We start from the raw sequence: 24988 nt of genomic DNA on the forward strand, positions 1-24988 counted from the left end.
GGATTCAAATGTTTTGTCAAAGAAAATAGGATCTTATGAAAAGTAAACGAAGGGGTGAGACGAAGACATTTTTGATACCACCACTATATGGACAGGGACACGTGACGTAGAAAAAGGCTATTTCTCTGACGTGGCTCTCAGTCTCCACTAGCTTTCGTATTTATCTCCCAATTCATATAATCATATTATAAAACACTGAACCATTTGAAAATTCTACGGGCTATAAAAAGGTTGAATATACAAATGGTAATGGACGAAGACGTTGGAAAGACGAATGATGTGGAGAGGACACAACGAACGGAGGTTGTTTATCCGACAAAAACATCTGCATCTGACGTGGCTATCACTTCTCAAGTTCCCCTCCCCTCCTAATCTTTGGAGCTCCCATCAAGGAAACTGTAATCGAAATTTTGTCTTTTGAAGGTAATCTATTTTACTACTGTATGTGCACAAAAGAAACGGGCCAAATAACAATCCAGACAACGCAATTAATGAGTGTTTTGACTACTATGTCATTGAAATGATCCCTCCATATACAACATACAAAAGCTAATTATTATCATTGGATCGAGAATTATAATAGGCTAATTAATCACTTGTAAACAATTCAAAAATAGGATTTTCTCGTTTGAAGATACACCACATATTTTTCTTTTCTTTCATCCTTCACTTACCACCATTAAAACGAAACAAGAACAAAGCTCCGTTAATTTCGTTAAAAGTCTAGTTTCAGAGAGAGACGTCTGGATCTAGAAATGGATCTTATCAGGTAGATAAACACAAGTGACAAAGCAAAGGAAAAAAAGTCATAATAAACATTAAAAAAAACAAGATAAGAACTCTTACTACCAATTGGTAAGAAAATAAAACAAATCACAAACGTTTTCCAGATAAAAGCAGACACACTTCACATAAGCTTCGCAATTACTTACGTGTTGGATACTTAATTTAACACTGTTCTTGGTGGTTTCTTCACCTTTTCTTTTTTGGTAAAAATCATTTAAAAAAAAAAAAACTTTCTCTCTTTATCTTTGTTTCCACTTTATTGGATCAACAGAATCATCTTTTCACCACCAAAGACAAAGGCTCTGTGATTGTGAAGATGAACAAAACAATCTCATCTCTGCGCAAAAGTCTGGTGTTACCTCTTCATGTACATATTCGCACGGTATAAAGTCTTATCCAGACAAAACTCAACATCTCAGATGCATATATATTTGTTTAACGTCTTTATTTATTATTTTTTTCCAGCTACAATCTTTTTCTAAGTACAACGCACAAGCTGCATCAGCGTTGCAAGAGGAGCGTAAGAAACCTACTTATCAGTAAGTTTGCATCCAACTCATGTAAATATTCACTATCATTACATTAGAAAATCTCTGTTTCACAATCCTTGTTTCTATTTTTTTTTAATGTAGAGATGATAATGAGTATGCTGATATGGATTGGGATAATCTCGGGTTTGGTCTAACTCCAGCTGATTACATGTACGTCATGAAATGCTCAAAAGACGGTGAGTTCACTAAAGGTGAACTTAGTCGCTTTGGTAATATTCAGCTAAGTCCTTCTGCTGGAGTCTTAAACTATGGACAGGTAAAGACTCTTGTAACCACAAAACGCTTCTTGATTTTTCTCTGAACTATCTACTAATCAGTGGACTATTCACAGGCGATATATGAAGGTACAAAAGTATACAGGAAAGAAAACGGGAAGCTTCTTTTGTTTCGACCTGATCACAACGCTGTCCGAATGCAGCTTGGAGCTGAACGGATGCTCATGCCTTCTCCTTCTGTTGATCAGTTTGTTGATGCAGTTAAACAAACCGCTTTTGCAAATAAACGTTGGGTACAAAACGCTTTCTTTGTAAACAAACATATTCTCTGAAGAGGTTTCTTTTGAGGATGTGAGTGAGTTTTTGTGTGTTTTGGACTTTGGTTAGGTTCCTCCTTCAGGGAAAGGGTCTTTGTACATTAGACCTCTGTTGATGGGAAGTGGTCCAGTTCTTGGTTTAGCACCGGCACCTGAATATACATTCATTATCTATGCATCTCCTGTTGGTAACTACTTCAAGGTATCTTTATATACATATCCTTTCTTTTTAAGCTTTTCTTTAGTGACAATAGAACGATTGGTGACTAGGGGTCGTTAGCTCAACTGGAAAGGACTATGGCCATTGCGCATCAGTTCGAGTGACCGTTGGGACGAAACTAATATTAGATGTTGTAGTTTCGGGCTTAGGGGATTACGAGCTTCTGGTATTTATTTATTTTTTAAAATAGAACAATTGGTGAGTCTTTTCTCTACTGGTTTTATAGGAAGGTACCGCTGCTCTTAACCTCTATGTAGAGGAAGAGTATGTCCGTGCAGCTCCTGGTGGAGCTGGAGGAGTCAAGAGCATCACAAACTATGCCCCGGTAAGTATAAAAACCCACTTACTTTCAAAAAGACAACAAGTTTTGATAAGCCATGTGGTGTAGGTTTTGAAAGCACTAAGCAGAGCCAAGAGCCGTGGGTTTTCAGACATTCTTTATCTAGACGCTGTAAAGAAGAAGTATCTTGAGGAGGCTTCTTCTTGCAACGTCTTTGTTGTAAAGGTAAACATATAACATATACTGTGAACTCTATTTTGCTGTATCTTTCCTAATATCACTACTTCAGGGTCGGACAATCTCAACTCCTGCCACTAATGGAACTATCCTAGAGGGGATTACAAGGAAGAGTGTGATGGAGATCGCAAGTGATCAAGGTTACAAGGTAAAAAAAACTCAGAAGAAACAACAATAATAAACTCAGATAAGTATCTCACGCTTGGGATATGATCAGGTAGTAGAGAAGGCAGTTCATGTGGATGAAGTAATGGATGCAGATGAAGTTTTCTGCACTGGAACTGCTGTAGGAGTAGCTCCTGTGGGCACTATAACATATCAGGACAAAAGGTAACAAAAAAAAAACTCACAATGGCTTTAAACAAAGATTTGGCCTGATGTAATAATAATCTTTCTGAAACATTCAGAATAAGGTATGAAACTGGGGATGAATCTGTCTGCCAGAAACTGCGGTCGGTCCTTGTCGGTATTCAGACAGGAACCATTGAAGATACCAAGGGATGGGTTACATGCATCAACTGAGAAACCAGTTCTCAAACCATTTACTACAAAGAGAGATTCACTCTGCATTTTATCAAGATGTGTATACACAACAATGAAGAAGACTGTGTAAATGTATAATAAAATAAAATATTAATATATTGTCATATTCACTTGGATAATGTAAAAACAATGTATTCTGATTCCATATTTTAATAAATGCATTCTTGGTTGAGAAAGAAAAAACAACAACTGAGAATCCAAATCATTCTTGTTTTTTTTTTAAAGAAAGAATAATAACATGGAAGAACAGATATGATACTTAAGGCCAAAGCCTTCTTCTATACAAACTCTTTCTCTCTTCAAACTTTCCTCTGAACTCATTCATGGAAGTACTAGAGCTCTGGTTTCAATGGACCTAAGGCAAGAAGAAACTATCAATAAAGACACATAAGGAAGAGACAGAGAGATGGAGAGAAGCAAGTTTGTGTACCATTATTAGGTGAGAAACTAGACATAGTCGATGGGTTTGAGACGAACCCCATTTGGTAGAGGCTTTGTAGTTCACTCTCTAGTGTTGTCTACACGGTGAGATTAAAAAAATGTGTAAGAGAACTTAAAGTGGTGACAAAAGCATGATGTGTTGTTTCTGCTGTTATTGCTTGCCTGAGGTAATGAGTTGTATTGTGGAGCTGTGGGGGTAGAAATGTTCGGTATCGTCCCTTGAAAACGGGCGAAAGGATTCAGACCGAGCGTAGGAGTGTTCCTGTCTCTTGGCTGCAGAAGCGGAACGTAGAAAATGTAGCTTTAGTACTAATTCATAACTTGCAAACTATTATTCATTGTGAAGTTTTGGGAGGAGGTTCTGAGCTTCTTACATCTTTAGCAAGAAGCCTGTCTATATCAATGTTGAGTTCTGGATTCACCGTCGAGAGTTTCATAGACAAGAACTGGAGAAAATGAAAGCAAGTGTGACACAGAAAGAAACATCAGCACCACAACCTGGAGCAAATTTCAAGAATCTGGCGTTACTGGGAGTTGTTCTTACCTCAACCTGTTGTTGTAAAGACTGAACATAGTTGATGATTTCATCAAGCATAACCGCTTTCCCAGTGATCTAGAATCAATCACCAACCACAAAAAGACTCTCAGCTAAAATTTACTCAGGAAATCAAAGGAAGTTAAAACTGCTAAAAGCCACATTTTAACTCCAAATACCTTGTTACATCCAGGAACAAGCTCTTGGAGCAGTCTCATCCTTTCACTGATCTTTTCTCTTCTAACCTTCAAACAACAAAACAAAAAAAAAAACAGGAAAACATCTCAGAACCAATGGTTGGCAGGAAACTAAGAGCAGATTTTACAACATTCAAATAGTATTTTACCCTTTCTGCAAGACTATGACTATTAGTGGCTTGACCTCTTCTTGCCCTCATATGAATGTAGTTTTCTTTAGGTGCTTCATCACTCTGTGAGCTCTCTTTGGTCATCTTCTCTTTACTCTGATCATTTTTCTGTTTCTTCTGACTCTGAGGGTCTTCTTGAAATTCCTCCACAGCTTTCTGCTAATTTAAACAACACTCACTTGTCTCAGCACAAAACCACATCAAAAGCTATTATGAGAATCAAACCTTGAACCTATTGCTACCAAACCAAAACTCACCTTGTTCCATTGTGATTCAGCTTCTGGTTGCCTTCTTTTTCTGTTTGAGGAACCACCAAGAACAACATCATCTGAAACCTGATGACCATCTCCAGCTATGACCAATCTTCCAGCACTTTCCCCTTTCTTGTCTGAACCAAGAAAGTGACCACCACCACCACCACCACAATCACCAAAAGGAAGAAGACTAGCAGGCATGTCAGGATAGCCAGAACCAGAACCGGTTTGGTAATGAGGGAAGCAACTCATCCCTGGATTGTCCATCCCCATTGAAGGGTAGTGAGAGCTAGAGAAGCCACCAACATTGACAGCTGGATCCCAATCTGTAGAAGAGAAGAAAGGATCTGACTTTGCATACAAAGGCATTCCAACTCTTGAGATCCCACTTTGATCATCTCCATGGTTTAACCCCATCTCACCTTCATTGCTCTCTCCACCCATTTCAAAACAAAGTTTGCTTCTTTGCAAGTTAAGGAAAGAGAACTCTCTTAGGATAAAATGCTTATTCGTTCTCAAGTCAAAGGAAGAAAGTAACTAAAGAGAACAACAATAGACAAAAGAAAGCTGAGAACTTTCAGAGCATAAAGTGGTAATAAGCAATGGATTTAGCTAAGTTACAGCTCACAGGAGCTTACCAAAAGTAAAAAAAAGGAGATTCGCTTTTAAGAGTGTGAAAGAGAGCAAAAGTCACTGTCTCATCTCATAACCAATCTCTTCAAGCTTCAAGAGAGAGAGAGAGAGAGAGAGAGAGAGAGAGAGAGAGAGAGAGAGAGAGGAAAGAAAGACTTGACCTTTGAAAGACAAAAACTCAGATGAATGCAAAGCTTGGGAGATCAGAGAACTTTGAATTTGGAATTTAAAATGAAGGAAACTGACACAACCTCATTAGATATGATCAAGTTGGTAGGATCAGAGAAGCAATGATTTGGGGAATTAATAAATTGAAGTAAGACTGAGGGACAAACCCTGTTTTGAGATACTCCAAGATTGTGGTTCCCTTAGGAAAGAGTACAAATCAAGAATCAAATTGTTCGGTGGGAGTTTTACATTTTACAGTGAACCAAACCAGGTAGATAAGGGAAGAGATAGTACACTCAAAGTGAAAGGGGTATCAAATGCTGTTTTTGCTTGAATTGGGAAGAATGAAGAATTTAAAGTTGGGGGTACTTGAACAAAAGAACAAAGCAAGCATCAAGTTCCAACCTTTTTTATAGAATCAAATAAAACAGTTGTGATAATTGTGTTTAGAGACAATAAAAGACCTAGAGAAAGAGAATAATTACTAGTTTTGAGAGAGAGAGATGTTGAGGTTAACACTAAGCAGAGGAGACATAATATGATTATTAAAAACAAAGGGACAGAACAACTACTGCTAAACTGCTTTGCTTTCCTCTTTTCTTTTTCATTATTACACAACCTAATCTACCTCTTTACCATGTCCAGCTCTCTTTTTTTTTTTTGATAAATACATGTCTTAACTTTTACACTTGGAAGTGCTTAAATTGACATTTAAATGTACTGCCCAAAAAAAATGTATAAAACAATGTAAGTTTTACCATGTTTTTTTCAATCAAATTTCTCAAACACCATTAAAAATTTTCATTATTTTAAATGTACTTATTTTAAAGTCTCATTGTGCAAGCAAGAGGGTTCTTCTCTTCATGCCCAAGCTTTGCTTTCTAGCTTCTACTCTGACATGTGCTTTAGAATATTATAACATATATAAGTACATATACATGCATGTATAAATCATATAATGATTTATGTGTAAGATAATATTATTTTTACTGACAACTATATAGTATTCTAACAGAAGACTCTTTGCTGTGACACACTCATATATTTGTTCTGAGACTGAGTCCAACTAACCCTCTTTCGGAATAATTTCCCACTCAGCTTTTCTAACAGCCGTGTGATTAAATCACTACGTTTAGATCTCATCTTTGCACCGTTGGATCCAAGCAACATATTTTTTATTCTTTTTCTTTACTATTTTCCTTTCTATAGTGTAATACTAATGTGTGAACACATAATACATACTTTCTTCAGTTCTCAGGATTTGAAGGTAGATCGAAATTTTCTTAAATAGGTGGAATATGGCATGAGGGACACATTGTGTAATCTTTTGGTGTTATTTACCAATATTGCAACTTGAGAAGAAAAAAATAATATCGTCCATTACTGAAATTGCAGTTACGAATTTACAGTGCGTAAAGTTTACGAGGATCCAAAAATCAAGGTGATACTGTGTTGTCATTTTCTGAAAACAAACAAAGTTAAACTGGCAAGCAGACTGATAATTTCCAAAAAAAATACTTCTCTTCTTTTTTCTTTTTTCCTGGAAACAATACTCGTTAAATCAAAATCTCACCTTGAAATCATAGCTGCTCCTTTTTTTTGAGCAACAAAAAAGGAAAAAAAAAAACAAAAGCTGTTCCAAACCCTTATTCAACTTAATAATCTTACTGCCAAAAAAACTTGACCAGTTTTATGATGTGTTGTTATTGTCATGAAACATGAGTTAGAAAATTTATTAAATAGTACTGATGTCAATTCTCCTTTTTGCTATTTTGTAATATTGATGAAGTTATAGCTTAATAACAGTTCAAACACACACAATATGAAACCAGGAAATCATCATGATCCCAGCAGTAGCTGCTAAGTGCAGTTTGGTCAGGTAGTTCCAGTTTTGTTTCTTAAGTATGAGCAGGTTCGATCCCCTGCTTCTTACGAATGAATCAATACGTAGTTGGTGGTATATCATTTTTCATAAAACTCATAAATTATGGTACGAAGCACACACAATAATAGTAGTAGTTAACTTTTCTCAACAAAATAATCCTAGATTAGTACCAAAACAAAATATATTAATATCTCATTGTCATAGGAGGAAACATAAGGAATAACAGGGAATCTGATGGAATCAATTAATCGATAATTATATGCATAAAGTTCGAGCTACAGCTGTTTATAAGACTTGGATGCAGTAGTTTTTCGTACTAGTTCTTGTAGGGCTTGGGACAACTAACCCCCAACAACCATAAATCACGGTCAAAGTTTATATTATTTGGTCAAACCCACGATCATAGTTGTTAATTAGCTGTAGGCCTGTAAATCATATATACTACAACTCGTCTCTAAACGCGGTTGTCAAAACTTCTCTAAATAAGTAGAGTACTATTTTTATTGTTTAATAACCTGTATTTACAACTACATAATAAAATCAGACTTTTTTTTTTGTAAATAGATCAACCAAATATGAACCCTTGTAATGGGGATGTATTTGCAAATGTAGTTAGGTTGGGAATAGAAGATTTTTTATTCAACTTGGAAATGGTTCTCATCATTGCAAGCAAGGTAGAAAAATTAAGATCCAACCAAATTATGATAAGTGAGACTTGCACACAACTCAATTCTACATTACTCCAATAATTATTTGGGACCACACTAGATTACTGTTTCACGAAATATGCTCACATTAATTATATGGTAATTTTGTAATAAAAATATGAATTGTTACAAACAGATATACAAATAACTCAGTTAACAAATATGGTTAAAATCTTACAAAACTTTAAAACAAATTTCACCATCGATATTGGTATGACATACATCTTGACCGAATCAGTGTTACAGTAAAATGTCGAATAAAAAAATTACTATCCTCTTATCACTACACTTTTAAAGTTACAAGCATGAAGAATCACATCTTAGATGTATAATTACCAATTAATCAATGTATAAATATAATAGTATTAGTACTATATAAAATCGGATTCATGTGCTGTAAAAGAACAATGACACACGTAAAAAGTGAGTAAAGGAATGATTAAGAAACCGTAATGGAGTTGGTTTGAGTTCCTTATTAAACTCCGTTTTAATCAGACTATCTAAAACTTTGATTAGCGTGAATGGCAACTAAAGCGAGAAGATCCTCCGACCACGCGAGAGGACTACTTATATGGATCCCTCTTTTAACTAAAACTACAATGGGCCACATGAAGTGGGAGTGGTTCGTGCTCTTTTACTTACAACGATGCTCAAAGATTCCTAGGAGCTTTATTATGATCGCAGATCATAAACATATCTTTGTTTGTTTCTTAATCTAAAAATATAACAATTCGTTGTACCTACAGAGTAGACATGTGAACCAAAAATCTCGAGATGGTCCGACTCTTGATAAAAAATGAACAAAATCAGGTAATTTGGATTTTTAAAAACAGTTGAGTCTGTATCGTTTTGTTTAAGTATTTGTTTTTGATATAATTATAAGGTGTACTTCAACTTCAAGTTTGCCAAATGTGTATATATTCGCAGGGACATATAGCTAATGATATATCGGAATAGAAAAATCTCTGAACTTGTCATAAAATTCACATATATGAATTGATGTGACCACATGCTTGTATTGAAAAATGAGTGTCGTAACGCTTTCTTGATCAACGGACGTCCGAGAATGACAAAATACGTTTGCCTTTCGTTTTGATAAGTTATAAATATGGAGTGGAGAGCATTGTTTCAACTGACACTTGAGTCGTTGATGTGTTTCTGGCCGATTTGTCGTAGGTATAGAGGCTAGAGTCAATGTGAGCTGACAGTAAACTTTGTTGGATTTAAAAAAAAATGTGTAGGATTCGTTTTTGACGCATAAAGAAGACGAAGTTGGTGATCAGCTCCGATAAATACACGTATTATTTATTGGTATTAATCTATAGAGGAAATTATTAACCTTCAAATGTACGAATCATTCATAGTTGGGCCCACGTTACGTTATTTTCGTAAGGAAAACAAAAATCAATAAATGGGCCTAACGCGACAGTAAATGGGCCTCGCGTGAGAGCGAAGCCCACCCGCTATAGTGTGTGTGTGTCTTGACTCTCACTCTCAGGCAGGCGAGCGATCAAAGACGGTGAATCAGAAGGAAGCTCATGGAGAAGCAGACGGCGTTACAAGTTCTCATCTTCTTCCTCTAGTCTTTTAGAATTTCAGCTCAATTTCCCTCTGCAACCCATCGACGTTTTCCCAAAATGGAAGACGCTTACGCCAGATCTGTCTCAGAGGTGGCTATGCATTTTCAATTGTCAATCTTGTGGCTGCGATTGCACATCAAACCGGTGATGATGAGTTTCTGTTGTCAATGCAGGTGCTTGGTTTCTTTGAGGTAGACTCAACGAAGGGACTTTCTGATTCTCAGGTATGAGTTTCTGAACCCAATTGAGATTCTCCATTGTTTGGAAGTTGGAACCTTTAACTTGTTACAGTCACTTTGAAAGCTCATAATATAATTTGTAGGTTGATCAGCATTCTAGACTTTACGGCCGGAATGGTATTGTATTACTTCCACTTCTCTTGCATTTCTATAAGATTCAAATTTTAATGAAGTTTCATTTTAATCTTGTTTTGTTCTAATTGTTTATGCATGTTTTTTCCACACAACGTGCAGTACTGCCCGAAGAGAAAAGTAAGTTTTTCAGTAACTGTCTTTTAAATTCATCCTTACTACTTCCTTAATTATATTTTGCTTCCTGAAAAATATGTGCATCATGGTTCAAGATTGTTTTAGCGATTTGATGATTTGACCAGTTATCACATGTGATTTCATTTTTGTTTTCACATGCTTACTCTGGTTCATTTGTCTAGAATAGAGCTGTTCTATTGCAAAAACATTTGATCTTTCTTTAACTTCTCTTCTTGAGAATGTCTTAGTTGATTTGTGTTAGAATTCTTTATGGTTCTTTTTACCACATGTGTCAGTTTTTCTTATCTTCGTCTTAATTAAACACGCAGGAACTCCATTCTGGAAACTGGTTCTCAAACAGTTTGATGATTTACTTGTTAAGATATTGATTGTGGCTGCAATTGTCTCATTCGTATTGGCTTTGGCCAACGGAGAGACTGGTTTAACAGCATTTCTGGAGCCTTTTGTAAGTCCAACGTCTTTTTTACCACTCAAAATGGCTTTCATGTAATGCTTGATAGAGTTTTTTTTTTTTTAGAACAAGTAATGCTTGATTGTTAACACCTTTTGGTTGGTCAATTGGATTGGCTAGTGTTTTTTTTTTTTGGAGTAGTTTAAACATGAAACCTTGTTTTTCTTTTATCTCTGTGGTCTTTGTGAAAATTAGTTATTTATGTTTTCTTTAGATTGCCTATTCTTTTGTGACGTTCTAAATAAGATATCTATAAGCCGACTAAAAGTCTTCACTAGCTGAGAAATTTCCGCATTTATAAGATTCTGTTCTGTTATATGACTCCATTTAATTTAGTATATGATTGCCCCTTCACCAAGACTTCCATAAACTAAATTTTGCATGTGGAGCTTTCTCTGAGTATCCCAGTTCTTCTTTGAATTTACTATTCCATCACAGGTGATTCTGCTGATATTGGCTGCAAATGCGGCGGTGGGGGTAATTACGGAGACTAATGCTGAGAAGGCTCTTGAGGTATAGTTTTTTTGCTACGGTTTAAGTGATGACATATTTGCGGATACATATCAGATTTCCTTGAAAATATATTATTTTAAATGTACTGGACAGTGCAAGATCAGTCATTTTTCTCTTTCGGTCTTTCCACAAGGTGTGTTGTCAGGGGCACGACAAACTTAAATGGGCTTAAAGATTATGTTAAGCTTAGATATTATTTTGGTTGTAAGCTGTAACATTTACTTATCCACCTCCTCTGTTTTCTCTTTGTCCTGTTGTAGGAGCTACGTGCCTACCAAGCAAATATAGCCACAGTATTGCGAAATGGTACTTATAAGTTAAATATATGTCCATTGATTAGTATCGCTGCAAAATATACGTTGAGTGTTTGTCCTTTCATTGGTTTTGATTCTTACAGTGAACTGTTATTTAACCTGCTTATTAGCCTATCGTTATATGATGTTGTTATCTCCTATAGAGAAACTTTGTATCTTGGCAACTCTTCTTCTTCCAAGCTAATAGCTCATTTTGTTACTCACGGTTGTCTAGGTTGTCTAAAATGACATTAAGATTTAGGTATTTAAAAATGTTTCTGTGTTCTTTCCTTTTGTGCTCGGGGCGTTGTTCCAGTTTTTGGTTATCTCCAAGTTTATTAGGTTGACGACATTCCATATTAACATGTATGCAATGGCAGGGTGCTTTTCTATACTACCAGCAACAGAGCTGGTGCCAGGCGACATTGTTGAAGTGGCTGGTATGTGTGCTCTCTCACCAAAACGCAGTTTTGTGGCAATGGCTCAGAGTTTTGCTAAATTATTAATGTCTGCTTTTCGTGACGCTTGCATGCGAAACAGTGGGCTGTAAGATTCCAGCTGACCTTAGGATGATTGAGATGTCTAACAATGAGTTACGAGTTGATCAAGCAATTCTAACTGGTATGTCATCGTGTTACTCATAACTTCTTATTTTACTAGGCACAATAACTATAGATGCAAGTTGGTGATTACTACAAATTCATGCCAACCCTTTTCTCTACCAGTTAGTGAACATGCATTTTCTTATAACATTACAGTTTCAATAACGATGTGGTTCTTTTCATGTAGAATAAATTCCAAGTGGTTACTCTCAGTGCGCTATATTCATTCCCTCATTACCAATTGTTTCCCCCTTAAATTGCAGGTGAAAGCTGCTCTGTGGAGAAAGATGTTGACTGTCCTTTAACAACAAATGCTGTCTACCAAGACAAGAAAAATATTTTATTTTCGGTACGAGTTAATACTCATACGTACATTAGCTGTCTTATCATTTCATGTATCTAGAGATCTAGTTCTATTTCATGCGTTCACCTTAACGAGCTGTAATATTCTTATTTGTTTCTCACTATTAGAATTTAGGCTCTAAAACCTGTTGTAGTTATCTTTCTATTTCTGGTTCCAGTTACCTCTTTACACCTCTTTATCTGTGTCTAATTTAGTAGAATGTATAATGATTGCCAGGGAACTGATGTGGTCGCGGGTAGGGGCAGGGCTGTTGTCGTTGGAGTTGGTTCGAACACTGCGATGGGTAGCATACACGATTCGATGTTGCACACAGATGATGTAAGCTATCATCAATATTCTTTCATGTCTATCTGATATGCACCATGCGTAGTTCAATATGCTTTATTACCAGTCAGAACTCTCTCATAAAATAAGGTTATATTGTACCTTTAATTGACTTCAATTTCCTTCAGTAAATTGTTTTGACTCTTTACGCTTTTGACATGGTAGACTTATTTCCTGCTGCATAGCCTGTCTGGTGGTGGTTCTTTTCCATCTGTTTTGAAGTGCGTTATAACTACTAGGCTTTTCTCTCTTATTTGTAAATGCTACTGTCACAGGAGGCAACTCCGTTGAAAAAGAAGCTGGACGAGTTTGGCAGCTTTTTGGCTAAGGTGAAAACTGTTTCCTTTTTGAAAGTTTAAATTTCTCTCATTTGAAGGGTTACTTTAGTTACAAGGCTGTATGAAGTTTCCCATCCCTTGGATGTCAAATTTTCTCAGTTACAATTTAAGCAAGTGTGAAATAATTCACAGAAAATAGAAAATGTTCTGTCAAATGACTGGTGTGGCAGAGATCTCTTGCAAAGATAGTTAGTTAATTTCCTTGGTATATTATATGTTTCTCAACATAACTTAAAGTTCTCTCACAATGTAATCTATTCTGTTCGTATAGGTGATTGCGGGGATTTGTGTACTTGTGTGGGTTGTCAACATTGGTCACTTCAGTGACCCTTCTCACGGTGGCTTTTTCAAAGGCGCAATTCACTATTTTAAGGTACAGAAATTTATTGTTCTCTTTATGACAGTTTTGAATTTGTAGTTTGGAAGTACGACATTAGTTGTGTGTGTTCCGCTCTTGCTGTGATAACAAAAGATAGATGTTGCTTCTCCGTTCTTTCGCTGACATCCCTAGATAGACTTTCTAGATTTAAGTAGCGAAGTCACAAAAATAAGAAATTATCTTTCTGCAATGAGTCGCTAGTAAACATTGTTAACTATCAAGTTTTAGGCTATCACAAGTCATGGCTGCGTTTCTTATCTTCACGCAGTAACAAATTTATGACTTACCGAAGTTCTGCTCCATGTATCCTCCTCATTGTGATTAAACGCTGAAGATTGTAATTAGATCCTTTTTACCAACTTAAAATATGCGATATACTGTTTATTTGGTGACAGGATTGGTGATTTGCTTTTATTTTCCCAGATTGCAGTTGCCCTTGCTGTTGCAGCTATTCCTGAAGGACTCCCTGCTGTTGTTACAACGTAAGTGTTCACTAATTCCTTTGCTAGCAAATAGCAATATTAGGAAAAGGCTAATGGTAGTTGAAACTTAGGATGATTTCTGCGGAACTCTAGTGTGTCGTGGATACGAAGAATTTCCCAGAGAAGCAGGTGGCTATTACGATCATCAAATTGCAATTTTTTTTTAAGTTTCAATTCGCTTTAGTGCTGGCTGAGTTCAAAATTCTTTGCTATTATTAGTCATCTTCCACATTCGTAGCTACTCCTGGTTATTATATTGGGACTTAAATTGGTTATGATGCTTTTGGGATTTAGGTGTTTAGCTCTTGGAACAAAGAAAATGGCTCGTTTGAATGCCATTGTTCGGTCATTGCCATCTGTCGAGACGCTTGGCTGCACTACTGTAATTTGCAGTGACAAGACTGGAACATTGACAACCAATATGATGTCCGTTTCTAAGGTTAGCATTATATTCCTCAGTGCTTGACCCTGTTAACTCGTATTATTGGTTACTATTTGAATTGTTTTTTTTCTGAAACATCTTTGGTTGGCAAATCTTGGCAAGTAGTTTGATAGAGATTTTAGGACTAATTAAGAAAAAATAACAATTTGCTTGTAGATCATGTGATTTTGTGAGTAACTAACTTAAACTAGTTAAAATTTTGCATATAAATTTTCTCATAGTGGTGTCTCAAATAGAATATGTAAATTTTCTCATAGTGGTGTCTCAAGCACTCTTGTGCTTGTATGTCAGATCTGCGTAGTCCAATCTGCAGACCATGGTCCTGTGATTAACGAGTTCAGTGTTAGCGGGACAACTTATGCACCCGAAGGTACCGTCTTTGACAACAATGGCCAGCAGGTAACTATTACTTCTCCTCTGGACTATGTAATTGGCCAATTATCTTGTACATGATAGTTGTGAAGATGACGGATAGTTGCCTTACCTACATGCTCCCAAACTAATATCAACAACACAAGGACAGCTTGAACCGAAAATTGTATCTCAGGATTGATTGATAAATGTATAATATGTTCGTTTGATTTTAAAATTTCATAGGAGTTCCTTTCCTTATCATCTTAATCATTTTATCGCACATATCAATGATTTATTATTGTGAAAGAAAAAGACAAAAAACTCTATAGCAAGCTACAAACTACACGGACATGCCTCGTAACAGCATACATTCTTAAGACAAATTGTTTTCTTCGTTTGCAGCTTGACTTCCCTGCTCAGTCACCATGCCTTCACCATTTAGCAATGTGTTCATCACTCTGCAATGACTCAATTTTGCAATACAATCCAGACAAGGATTCTTATGAAAAAATTGGAGAGTCAACTGAAGTTGCTCTTCGAGTTCTTGCAGAAAAGGTTTGTATTTTTGTAAATTCTTTCTTTAGTAAAATTCGTTTCCACAAGAAGGGTCATGGAACATAACAGACTCTTCTATCCAATTTCATGTTGAATCTTAGACTTGACCGCGACCTCCCATTTCTTTTCATCTTACCGTATACCCTGCGCAGAGGTTGAACTTACCAAGTCTAGAATCTTAAGAACTGTTCATCTTACTTCTGTTGCTTAATTTTCAGGTCGGCCTCCCTGGTTTTGATTCGATGCCGTCTGCTCTAAACATGTTGAGCAAGCATGAACGTGCAGCATACTGCAACCATTATTGGGAAAACCAATTTAAAAAGGTGCTGCTCTAGTAAAACCAACCTGTTTGTTGTGTTGGCCGCTATTTACATGCATTTAGCTTAGGGAATAAAGAGCCGTCCTTCTTTTTTACGCATATACTTCATTACTCTTGTAGTTACACACATATTAGTTGATAATGACCTCGGAACATTATATTTCAAACAATTCGTAGTAATTTAATATTAGTAATTGATGGTCATGTTTATTCTAAATTTCAGGTTTATGTTTTGGAGTTTACACGTGACCGCAAAATGATGAGCGTCCTGTGTAGCCATAAGCAAATGGATGTAATGTTTTCAAAGGGTGCTCCAGAAAGTATAATTGCTAGGTGTACCAAACTTCTCTGCAACAGTGATGGTTCTGTTGTTCCATTAACTGCTGCTGCCCGTGCAGAGCTTGAGTCGAGGTTCCACAGGTTAGACATCAACTCGTTTAATGGAATTTGATTTAATTTTGTTATTACTTAATGATGATATCATTTGATGCTTGTATTGTCACTTGTAATGGCAATTTTGCTCTTTAAATATATGAATGAAGTGTTTGTTCCATTTTCTGACCATGTATCTTTGCAACAGTTTTGGAGATGAAACACTGAGATGCTTAGCGTTAGCATTTAAAACCGTGCCCCATGGTCAACAAACTATTTCCTATGATAATGAGAACGACCTGACGTTTATTGGGTTGGTACGCCTTTCTTTCAAATATGATATATTGAAATGAGTTTACTGAGTATTCATCATTTTTCTTATACTGATGAGGACTTGCTTATCTTTTGCTTTCTTTGAAGGTGGGAATCCTTGATCCACCACGAAAAGAAGTGAGAGATGCTATGCTTGCGTGTATGACTGCTGGGATTCGTGTTATAGTTGTAACCGGGGATAACAAGGTACTAGAAATTTGAGCACATTCAAATTTTTAATTATCTACCTTTTTGGGTGCTTATTCTGATTAGCATGAAACTTCAGTCCACAGCAGAGTCGATATGTAGAAAAATAGGGGCATTCGACAATCTGGTCGAATTTTCTGGTCTGTCTTACACGGCTTCTGAATTTGAACGGCTTCCAGCGGTGCAACAAAGTCTAGCATTGCGACGGATGACACTTTTTTCCAGGTATTTCTTCAACTGTTCCTAGTGTTTTTAGAAGCAATGAACTTCAATTTTAATCATCATGCATAATTCTGTTTCTTCTCTAAAAATTTATAATCCTTTATTAGAAACCATAGTTTTCTGCGTGTAGGGTTGAACCTTCCCACAAAAGGATGCTTGTTGAAGCCCTACAGAACCAAAATGAAGTGGTAACTCCCCCTTTCCATTATGTTATCATTTATTCACTTCTTCCTTTTTGTCTGCGTTTGTGTATATTCACATTTTCTATTAGTGGCTTTGTTTAAACTTTCAGTTTTGTAATGTTTGTTAACATTTTTACTTATCAGAGAAAAATTTCTTGCTTCTAACCGTCGAACACATGAACCTTGTTCTCCTAGGTGGCAATGACTGGTGATGGCGTCAATGATGCTCCTGCATTGAAGAAAGCTGACATTGGGATTGCCATGGGTTCTGGAACTGCTGTAGCAAAGGTATTTACCTTGTTTTCGTTTATGATTTGCATCTTGTGTGATTGTTATATTTTGTATAATAGTAAAACTACTATTACTGGACTCTTCGTCCCTTCAATAAACTGATTTGCCAAGAGTTCACATCTCTAAGCTCTTCTTCGTCTAACCTATCTTTCTCTAACTGTTTCTGAATTCCAGAGTGCTTCAGATATGGTTTTGGCTGATGATAATTTTGCTTCAATAGTTGCGGTATGTTTGTTTTCTTCCATATACACTTCGCATAACTGGTTCAGCGTGGTTTTCGTGGCTACAAATCACACCGCAGTATCTTCGTTAGTGCAACTCCTAAACATTTTCTCCTCATGACAGGCTGTTGCGGAAGGAAGAGCTATATATAATAACACCAAGCAATTCATTAGATACATGATCTCTTCAAATATCGGGGAAGTGGTGTGTATATTTGTAGCAGCTGTACTGGGAATCCCTGATACCTTGGCGCCTGTGAGTTTGTTTAACCTGGAAGTAAACTTTGTACTCTCAATAGATTCCAGTCCAATCGCACCAATATCGTGACAGTCGTATCTGCAAAGTTTACTTTTATAAAGCTTGTCTAAATCAGTGATCTTCTTGGTAAACTTTGTAGGTTCAACTTTTGTGGGTCAATTTGGTAACGGATGGATTGCCCGCCACTGCCATTGGCTTCAATAAACAAGATTCCGATGTCATGAAGGCAAAGCCTCGAAAGGTAGGAGCTGTAACTGTACTGTAACACCTTGTAGATTAATTTGCAAATAGTTGCTGTGACAGTTTCTATTAAACTTGTATCTTCATTTTGGTTTTGATTGTTGTTAAATTCCAGGTTGGTGAAGCAGTGGTCACTGGGTGGTTATTCTTCCGCTATCTGGTTATCGGAGGTAAAATAAAATTGATGGTTTTGTAACTTATCTTAATCATTATGCGACACTAGGATCTTGGAATCGCCGTGGCCAAGTACTGAAAGGTCACTTTGTGGCTTCAAACATCTATCCAACAAAAGGATTAATTTGTTATCTTTTGGCAGTTTATGTTGGCCTGGCAACTGTTGCTGGCTTTATATGGTGGTTTGTTTATTCTGAAGGTGGTCCAAAGCTTACTTACAGTGAACTGGTTAGATTCTTTCTCCAGCTATGTCTTACTGATTATTTCATCCCAAAATCTGATATTGATTGTACATTTGTCAACATTCATGTGTAAACCTCAGCATTTTTAAAGTTACTACCCAAGTTTCTTACTAAATGATTCATATCCAACGTTGTTATTGCAATTGGAATCTGTTTTCATTATATTCACAATCTCATTTCAGATGAACTTTGAAACGTGCGCACTTAGAGAGACAAGTTATCCCTGCAGCATATTTGAGGATCGGCATCCGTCGACCGTGGCTATGACAGTACTTGTTGTTGTAGAGATGTTTAACGCTCTAAATAACCTCAGTGAAAATCAATCCCTTCTGTAAGTATACATTTCTCTCACTCTTTCCTTGTTAACAGTTGATTCGTTACCGTAGTAAAGATTGTTTGTGATTGCAGGGTTATAACCCCAAGGAGTAACTTATGGCTTGTTGGTTCAATTATCCTGACGATGGTTCTGCACATGCTTATATTATATGTTCATCCACTCGCAGTCTTATTTTCTGTAAGTTTCGTCTCTTCCGCAAACCTTGTATGACATACGCGTTTCTTGTTTTTAATCCTCTCAAGTTTACTGCTAATATAGGTTACGCCATTGTCATGGGCCGAATGGACCGCCGTTCTGTATCTTTCGTTTCCAGTAAGTTTTCTCTTCTTGATAGTCTACTAACCCTCAGAGTGGAACCTTACCTTGCTATATAGACCACCTTAAAACTCATCAAGGAATAGCATGACAGTAGGCTGATCATTCAGATATGAGATGAGAGTTATGAAATCAATTAAATTCCTTGAAATGATCAGTTAATTTGAGTCTTTCTATAAATACTGCAGGTTATCATCATCGATGAGGTTCTAAAGTTCCTCTCTAGAAATACCGGTAATGTTTCAATTATTTAAAAGACCACCTATCATCCTGAATCTGATGTGTTCTTCTGTTTGTTGTTAATGTAGGCTTGAGGTTCAGGTTCAGACTGAGGAAGACGGATTTACTCCCTAAGGACCGGCGTGACAAGTAAGGATGAGAAAACAAAGACATGGCTTTTTTTTTGGGTGAGTTTTGGCTCTCAATAGATACACACCGACACACACAGAGGAAAGGGAATCTTGATAGATTGTAATGCAAATCCTCAAGGCCCCAGCACACCATTATTAGACTCTCTCCGAATTTTGTTTTTGGTGTAACCAGTTTCACAGTATTCTTACATCAAATCAACATTTAGTATACTACCGCTCTTTGTGCCGATCGAGTCTGAACTTGGGAGCAATCTATATTTGATTGGTTCACAATAACGCAGAGTTCCAAGATCATATGTCACGGAAAAAGGTGTCGGTCTCTCTTATTTGTTTTATACTTTTATAAGAAAAGAAAAAAAAGGACGTAAGATATTTTGATCAGGTACTTGGTATCTATCAATCTTGGGACAAAAACGTAGTTAATTATATTTTTTTAACAGTGAGCAGCCCCTCTATGTACAATATTTGATTAGGCAAAGTAGATTTAGTTGTCACTTGTCAGTGTGGTGGTGACTGGGGGCAAACAAGAATAATATAATAATCATAACACGAAAGAAAAGTTTACAAAATTCGATTCCGTGAACTAGTGGCAAACACAACGCTTTCTTGCTTTAATAATCATCATATTAAAAATAATTAAACAAGAAACTTTATCATTCTTATGATAAAGCCGAAAATTGACATAGATATTTATATTCCCTCAGAATTCTCTTAGACCAGAATTAAACAAAAAAATATGTTCATGAGGTTAACTGTCTAAGGTATGAGAATTGTATGTTTCTATACATTATTCACCAAATATTTTTTTTAATGTGTGAACCAGTCATAATTATGGTAGAAAATTAATAAAATGAACACCCGTGTTGAACTAATGCGTATTCGACTGACATAATGCATGTTTTTTAATTATTTTCCCCAAAATGTATAAAATACAAATTAAAAGTAACTTCAAAACGTAACTTAAAAAAAAAAATGCAAAATCATTGAAACACACATAAGCTCGTATTTACGTATTGAACTTCCAAAAAAAAATTTTGAACATTAAAATCAACCAAACTTGGCTTCGAAGAGAGAGTAGATTATCGACTTCTATCATTATTTCTTTGTTGCAGAAAAATATCAAAAATCAATCCACAAATTACTTTTAAAAAAAAAGAGAAACAGAAGCTAAAACTAAAACTTAGGGCTACCAGTAACAGCATATGATTTGCTACGAGGATACAAAAGCTCAGAGACTTTCTTAGTCGTCTTCGGATTCACAGATCCTTCCTCTCCTTCTTCATCTTCATCTATCTTCGCCATCCCCACGCTCGAGCTCTTCGGCAACCCTCCATACTTCATCTTCTTCTGCATCTCCAGTTGCAGCTTCTCTTGTTTCACCTTCTCTTGTATAAACATGTCTATCTCGTTCTTGTGCCCAAAACTCCTAACCGACGCAGCTCTCACTAGCTCGCTGTAATCATCGCCAATCCCAAAATCAGTTGTTCTACGTGTAGATGCTGAGGAGGAGAAGGCGGCGGAGGAAGAGCTCTTGCTTCTTGGAAAAGCAGTGGAGACGGAGGAGGATGGATACTGAGTCCGAGAGGCACAACCAGTGATACTTCTCACGTAAGCTTTGCCTAAAGCTCGGAAAGGTGTTGAGATGATTCTCAAGAACTTGTTGTGGCTTTGTCCTCCGTCGCTCATGTTCTGCTTTGGAGAATGGTTTTGAGTTTTTGTTTGTTTGTTTGTTTGGTGTGTTTGAAATGATGGGTTTGGTTTTTGGAGTGTGATGTGGTTTTAAGGGTTTTTAAATGGCGATTTGATTTTTATAATGATAGTTTTTAAAGAGATATGTTAAAGAAGAAATAATTGAGAGAATCAAACGTGACTTTTTAAGGATTTTGTTAATAGTAGGGTTCGTGGAAAATAATTGTGAAAAGAGTGTGGAAGAGAGCAATCACAAGGTCCCATTGATAGTAATCATTAACATGTTTTTGTTGATATACATATTGAAATATAGTGCGTAGTTCTCAATTTTCACTATATAAATTGGATTCAACATGTAGTTTGTAGCATGTGAATTACAGATAACAATTAGCGATAAATATATTATACTGACGTGAATTGAAATTAAACTAGATGTCGTATTAAAAAGGTAAATTATATGTGGACTACTAGTACCTAATATTGGATAAGTCTTATGACATGGAGTAATAACGCCGCCTTCAATTATATTCGTTTATTTTCGCGTTTTTCTTTGTTCAAATTTAAATGTCAAGAAAATACGAACGTCAAAGCCTGAATGTACGGGTTAGTCAATGTTGTGTATTTTTCTTCAAGTCGTAGAAAAATAGATTTATCTATTTATCGATATACTTGTTTATTTTTTTATTCAATTTATAGAAAAGATAGAATAAAGTATTAATAACTAATGAAGACTAGATTGTCGATTTTATGTTCTTAGAAGTTTCCTTAGACTTATAAACGTTACCAAAATCGATTTCACTTTTAGATTTTAATAGGAGTCAATGATTATTATTTTTGTACATTTTCCTACCTCACTTACTAAGGTATGTGGGAAAAAAACTTTGGACCATAAACAGTTTAAAAGCCAACTTCAAAACCCTTGTGTTTTTTCCCTACGATGAAACTTGTAACCGGGTCTATATTTGATGAACTAAAAGTAATTTATCTATTAGCAACTATAGTAGTAATCTTATAAAAATTGAAAACGTGGGGCGGACACAAATTATGGGAAGCGTGGCAAAGAAACATTGATAGGTTTGGACTTTTCTTTTTGGCAGGTAAGTGGGCACATCTTATTAGAAAAATGTAAATTAGATAAGAACAAACATGTGGAGACATGTCCGACGTCAAAACTAACATTGCTTCTAGAACACAACTGAATTATTCAAACATAAACCCTGTTTGCATATCCTTTTTGATTTAATCAAGTCGGTAGTTAACAAGATTTCTTTTGACAACACATGTAATATTGTCATATTGACTTGAACTGCAGTATAATAATTTACATCTTTTCTGGTAACTACATCGTGTGTATACTCATTACGTCAAAGAAACATATTTTAAAAAGGGATGGGTTCCGTATAGTTACATATATACTTTAATAAGAAAAAACTGGTATAAGATTCATCATTTTATATTAGTCTTACTCTTCCCTTAAAATTTTCAATGGAAACTAAACTTCTGTCAAAAAAGATACTTTAGTTTTACGCTGCTATTATATTTTCTGTTTTTTTTTTGAGAAAAGTTATATTTTCTGTTTTCATTAACATTCACTTAACTTTCAAAAAAGGAAAAAAAGAACATTCACTTACATTTCATGTTAAAAAAAATAGATATGGTAAGATTCAACTTGAAGATGTCAAAGAATATCAAATTCATTTCCTCATAATATTTTCTGACTAAATCTTTTCCTCATGATATATAAGTCAGGAAAGTTAATGATCATTGGTTATTTTGTATGAGAGTGCAGACGCAGGCCTATGAAAACTAAGCTTCCTTACCGACAAAGCCCACAACTATAATGGACCTTAATAAAGAATCGCCTGCTGCCACCTAGCTCCACCTACAATTACGAAACTCACATTATCTAAACCGAACCGAACCGAACCGAACCGAACCGAACCGAAACAATGGTTTAGTTTATTAATTTATAGAGTTATCCAATGATCACGGACTCGCTCTGTAACGTCTCTCAGGCTCTAACGATCGGTGTCTCTCGTGGATACAATAGCGATGATGATACGGGACCAAGTGTGGTTGATAGAGTGATCGATAAGGCCTTAGGATCTGGTTTCATATCAGTTGTTGTTGGTAGCTTTGCCAAGAATCTCGTTCTTGGACTTTACTCTAACGAGAATGGTGTGGAGTGTGATTGGGTGAGCTTGCTTTGCGATGAGAAGTGTAGAGAGGTTTTAGCTGATTGCATCCAGAGATTCACCAGCACTGCAGTCTCTGTGTACCTCGATAAGACCATGGACATCAACGCTTATGATCAGATCTTCCAAGGCTTGACTAATCCTAAACATCAGGATAGTGTTAAAGACGTTCTTGTTTCGGTTTGTAACGGTGCTCTCCAGACTCTTGTCAAGACGTCTCATGATGTCTTTACTTCGAGGTCTAGTGCCGTGATGGAAGAAGAAGAAGAAGACGAGTTCAAGACGTCTCATGATGTCTTTACTTAGGTTACACTAAGGTTATAGTGTTAGATATTGTTGTGCATGTGCACAAACTGATTCTTATTGATGGAAACATATATTATATATTATAAATTTTGATAAGGTTCTTGTGACATTTTCATAATTTCTGGTTCACTTCTTGAACAGAAGCGTCATAGATCAACAGACCTGACTTCCATTTTCCGGTCCACACTTCATACAAACCAAACTGAAGCTTGGTGTCTTGTGTTATTGGTTCCGTGGGACTGACGAAGATCTCGAATCTTCCGTCAGTCTCATCTGGTATGTTAACCGGTGATGTCCCGCTTTTAAGCTTCTCGAAGTTGGTGTTAATAGATTTGATCCTCTTCCAGATTGTCTTCCCTTTCTTCCCAACTTTGGCGGACATGAAAACCGGAGCCTTGTCCCATCCGGTTGCATCACCTGTGAAGGAGATTTTGAAACCGAGTCGGTACGTTTTGCCTGGTTCGACCTTGTCAAACGAACCGGTTACTTCTAACCAACTCACCATCTTTAGTTCAGCAGGCGTCCTTGAAAACAACAAAGACAAAAAGCCGGTTTGTTTAGAACATAACTGGTTAAGAAAGTAAAGATGAAGAATGTAGGGTACCTGTCTTCTTTAGGGATGACCCAGTACCGAGAGTCACCACCCCATACGAAGTTAAGACCACTTGGCTTGAAAACCCATGCTTTTCTAACGATCTATGTAAACAAGTTTGAATGGTTTATTAGCTGCAACCAATACAAAATAGCTACTAAAAAGAAAAAAATTTGACATTATATTACATCTTGTTCCATGTTGGATTCTGCCTCGAAATGAGAACTCTTGACAGCTTTTTGGGCAGACATTTTCTTTCTTACTTTCTTCTTTGTTTCGTTTATGCAAGTACACTTCTCTTCAGTGTGCTTTATATAGAGATTTGTTTTTTTTTTGTTTACTGTACTGAATTCTTGTGGGGAAAAAGATTGTGACAGAAGAGGAACATATTAAGTTGGTCCCAAATGTTTCTTCTAAAGAAGTGCGTTACTTTTTTTTTTTGTAAACTTAGCATATATGAATGAACATATCAGCCATGTAAAAGGCATAAACTCTATTGGACCGCATAAGGTAAAAGCAAATTATTCTGAGTGTGCGGCTCTTCTTTGTTCTATCTGAACTTTTCTTACGAGTATCAAACGGATTTACATATTTTACTAAATGCTTATTAGTCATATAAAGTTGAGAATTTTAACAGGTTAGAATGTTAAATGCTGTCGTTGCCTGTGTGGTATCGGATGTGAGTTCGGAGTTACATTTGGAAATTTACATAACAGGCAACGTCTATTGGCTGGTTGAACGAGAAGTTGACAATGACGATGAAGATGGTGGTGTTGAGTGTTTTGGCTTCAACTTGCAAACAGCTTGAAATCAGAAT

At 36.2% G+C, this 24988-nt stretch overlaps 6 protein-coding genes across 8 annotated transcripts; 3 read left to right on the forward strand and 3 right to left on the reverse strand.

The window, feature by feature from the left end:
- Positions 1-228: 228 nt before the first annotated feature.
- On the forward strand, positions 229-3302 carry LOC103871787 (branched-chain-amino-acid aminotransferase 2, chloroplastic). The gene is made up of 11 exons (XM_009150086.3): positions 229-423; positions 1058-1168; positions 1252-1325; positions 1419-1593; positions 1669-1845; positions 1940-2071; positions 2316-2414; positions 2478-2594; positions 2659-2754; positions 2824-2936; positions 3014-3302. Exons 2-11 carry the CDS (start codon positions 1103-1105, stop codon positions 3126-3128), a joined length of 1164 nt encoding a protein of 387 aa, XP_009148334.1. The 5' UTR covers positions 229-423; positions 1058-1102; the 3' UTR covers positions 3129-3302.
- LOC103871786 (transcription factor bHLH74) lies at positions 3266-5485 on the reverse strand. 3 transcript variants are annotated; one of them, XM_009150082.3, is made up of 8 exons: positions 4750-5485; positions 4472-4651; positions 4305-4370; positions 4135-4203; positions 3965-4036; positions 3753-3863; positions 3580-3667; positions 3266-3504 (listed from the first exon to the last, which is right to left on the reverse strand). In XM_009150082.3, the coding sequence occupies exons 1-8, from the start codon at positions 5188-5190 to the stop codon at positions 3482-3484; spliced, it is 1050 nt and encodes a 349-aa protein (XP_009148330.1). In that variant the 5' UTR covers positions 5191-5485; the 3' UTR covers positions 3266-3481. The 3 variants fall into 3 exon arrangements, with proteins under 3 accessions (XP_009148330.1, XP_018508060.1, XP_018508061.1); XM_018652544.2 differs by having other exon boundaries at positions 3753-3872; positions 4750-5482; XM_018652545.2 differs by having other exon boundaries at positions 3753-3872; positions 4472-4648; positions 4750-5480.
- A 4054-nt stretch (positions 5486-9539) lies between these two features.
- LOC103871788 (calcium-transporting ATPase 3, endoplasmic reticulum-type) lies at positions 9540-19715 on the forward strand. Its single transcript, XM_009150087.2, has 34 exons — positions 9540-9809; positions 9893-9943; positions 10042-10075; positions 10193-10210; positions 10537-10673; positions 11118-11192; positions 11453-11498; positions 11866-11925; positions 12026-12106; positions 12351-12436; positions 12668-12769; positions 13051-13104; positions 13385-13486; positions 13916-13974; positions 14269-14413; positions 14708-14815; positions 15173-15325; positions 15544-15648; positions 15868-16064; positions 16225-16333; positions 16437-16535; positions 16615-16760; positions 16888-16945; positions 17135-17227; positions 17405-17455; positions 17576-17707; positions 17850-17951; positions 18066-18120; positions 18267-18352; positions 18549-18697; positions 18775-18880; positions 18962-19015; positions 19207-19252; positions 19327-19715. The coding sequence occupies exons 1-34, from the start codon at positions 9777-9779 to the stop codon at positions 19389-19391; spliced, it is 2997 nt and encodes a 998-aa protein (XP_009148335.1). The 5' UTR covers positions 9540-9776; the 3' UTR covers positions 19392-19715.
- Positions 19716-20372: 657 nt separating this feature from the next.
- Positions 20373-21347, reverse strand: LOC103871789. The gene has a single exon (XM_009150088.3). The coding sequence runs from the start codon at positions 21073-21075 to the stop codon at positions 20563-20565; it is 513 nt and encodes a 170-aa protein (XP_009148336.1). The 5' UTR covers positions 21076-21347; the 3' UTR covers positions 20373-20562.
- A 1713-nt stretch (positions 21348-23060) lies between these two features.
- Positions 23061-23579, forward strand: LOC103872182 (protein PHLOEM PROTEIN 2-LIKE A10-like). The gene has a single exon (XM_009150524.1). The coding sequence runs from the start codon at positions 23061-23063 to the stop codon at positions 23577-23579; it is 519 nt and encodes a 172-aa protein (XP_009148772.1).
- A 33-nt stretch (positions 23580-23612) lies between these two features.
- Positions 23613-24707, reverse strand: LOC103871790 (protein PHLOEM PROTEIN 2-LIKE A9). Its single transcript, XM_009150089.2, has 3 exons — positions 24360-24707; positions 24184-24275; positions 23613-24103 (listed from the first exon to the last, which is right to left on the reverse strand). Exons 1-3 carry the CDS (start codon positions 24420-24422, stop codon positions 23692-23694), a joined length of 567 nt encoding a protein of 188 aa, XP_009148337.1. The 5' UTR covers positions 24423-24707; the 3' UTR covers positions 23613-23691.
- Between the last annotated feature and the right edge of the window lie 281 nt (positions 24708-24988).

Source organism: Brassica rapa, chromosome A06 (assembly GCF_000309985.2).
Source record: "Brassica rapa cultivar Chiifu-401-42 chromosome A06, CAAS_Brap_v3.01, whole genome shotgun sequence".
Classification (NCBI taxonomy): Eukaryota; Viridiplantae; Streptophyta; class Magnoliopsida; order Brassicales; family Brassicaceae; genus Brassica; species Brassica rapa.

Bases quoted from the DNA above. Each gene is read 5' to 3' on its own strand.
- LOC103871786 (XM_018652544.2), bottom strand. From the start codon at position 5,190: ATGGGTGGAGAGAGCAATGAAGGTGAGATGGGGTTAAACCATGGAGAT. The intron at 4,204-4,304 runs GTATTTGGAGTT...GATTGATTCTAG, and splicing joins TTGTTCCTGGATGTAACAAG to ATCACTGGGAAAGCGGTTAT. The intron at 3,668-3,752 runs GCAAGCAATAAC...CTCACCGTGTAG, and splicing joins AATACAACTCATTACCTCAG to ACAACACTAGAGAGTGAACT.
- LOC103871789 (XM_009150088.3), bottom strand. From the start codon at position 21,075: ATGAGCGACGGAGGACAAAGCCACAACAAGTTCTTGAGAATCATCTCA.
- LOC103871788 (XM_009150087.2), top strand. From the start codon at position 9,777: ATGGAAGACGCTTACGCCAGATCTGTCTCAGAG. The intron at 13,487-13,915 runs GTACAGAAATTT...TTATTTTCCCAG, and splicing joins GCGCAATTCACTATTTTAAG to ATTGCAGTTGCCCTTGCTGT. The intron at 14,414-14,707 runs GTTAGCATTATA...CTTGTATGTCAG, and splicing joins ATATGATGTCCGTTTCTAAG to ATCTGCGTAGTCCAATCTGC.
- LOC103871790 (XM_009150089.2), bottom strand. From the start codon at position 24,422: ATGTCTGCCCAAAAAGCTGTCAAGAGTTCTCATTTCGAGGCAGAATCC. The intron at 24,276-24,359 runs GTAATATAATGT...TTGTTTACATAG, and splicing joins AATCCAACATGGAACAAGAT to ATCGTTAGAAAAGCATGGGT. The intron at 24,104-24,183 runs GTACCCTACATT...GTTGTTTTCAAG, and splicing joins GTCATCCCTAAAGAAGACAG to GACGCCTGCTGAACTAAAGA.
- LOC103871787 (XM_009150086.3), top strand. From the start codon at position 1,103: ATGAACAAAACAATCTCATCTCTGCGCAAAAGTCTGGTGTTACCTCTT. The intron at 1,169-1,251 runs GTATAAAGTCTT...ATTTTTTTCCAG, and splicing joins TTCATGTACATATTCGCACG to CTACAATCTTTTTCTAAGTA. The intron at 2,072-2,315 runs GTATCTTTATAT...CTGGTTTTATAG, and splicing joins CTGTTGGTAACTACTTCAAG to GAAGGTACCGCTGCTCTTAA.
- LOC103872182 (XM_009150524.1), top strand. From the start codon at position 23,061: ATGATCACGGACTCGCTCTGTAACGTCTCTCAGGCTCTAACGATCGGT.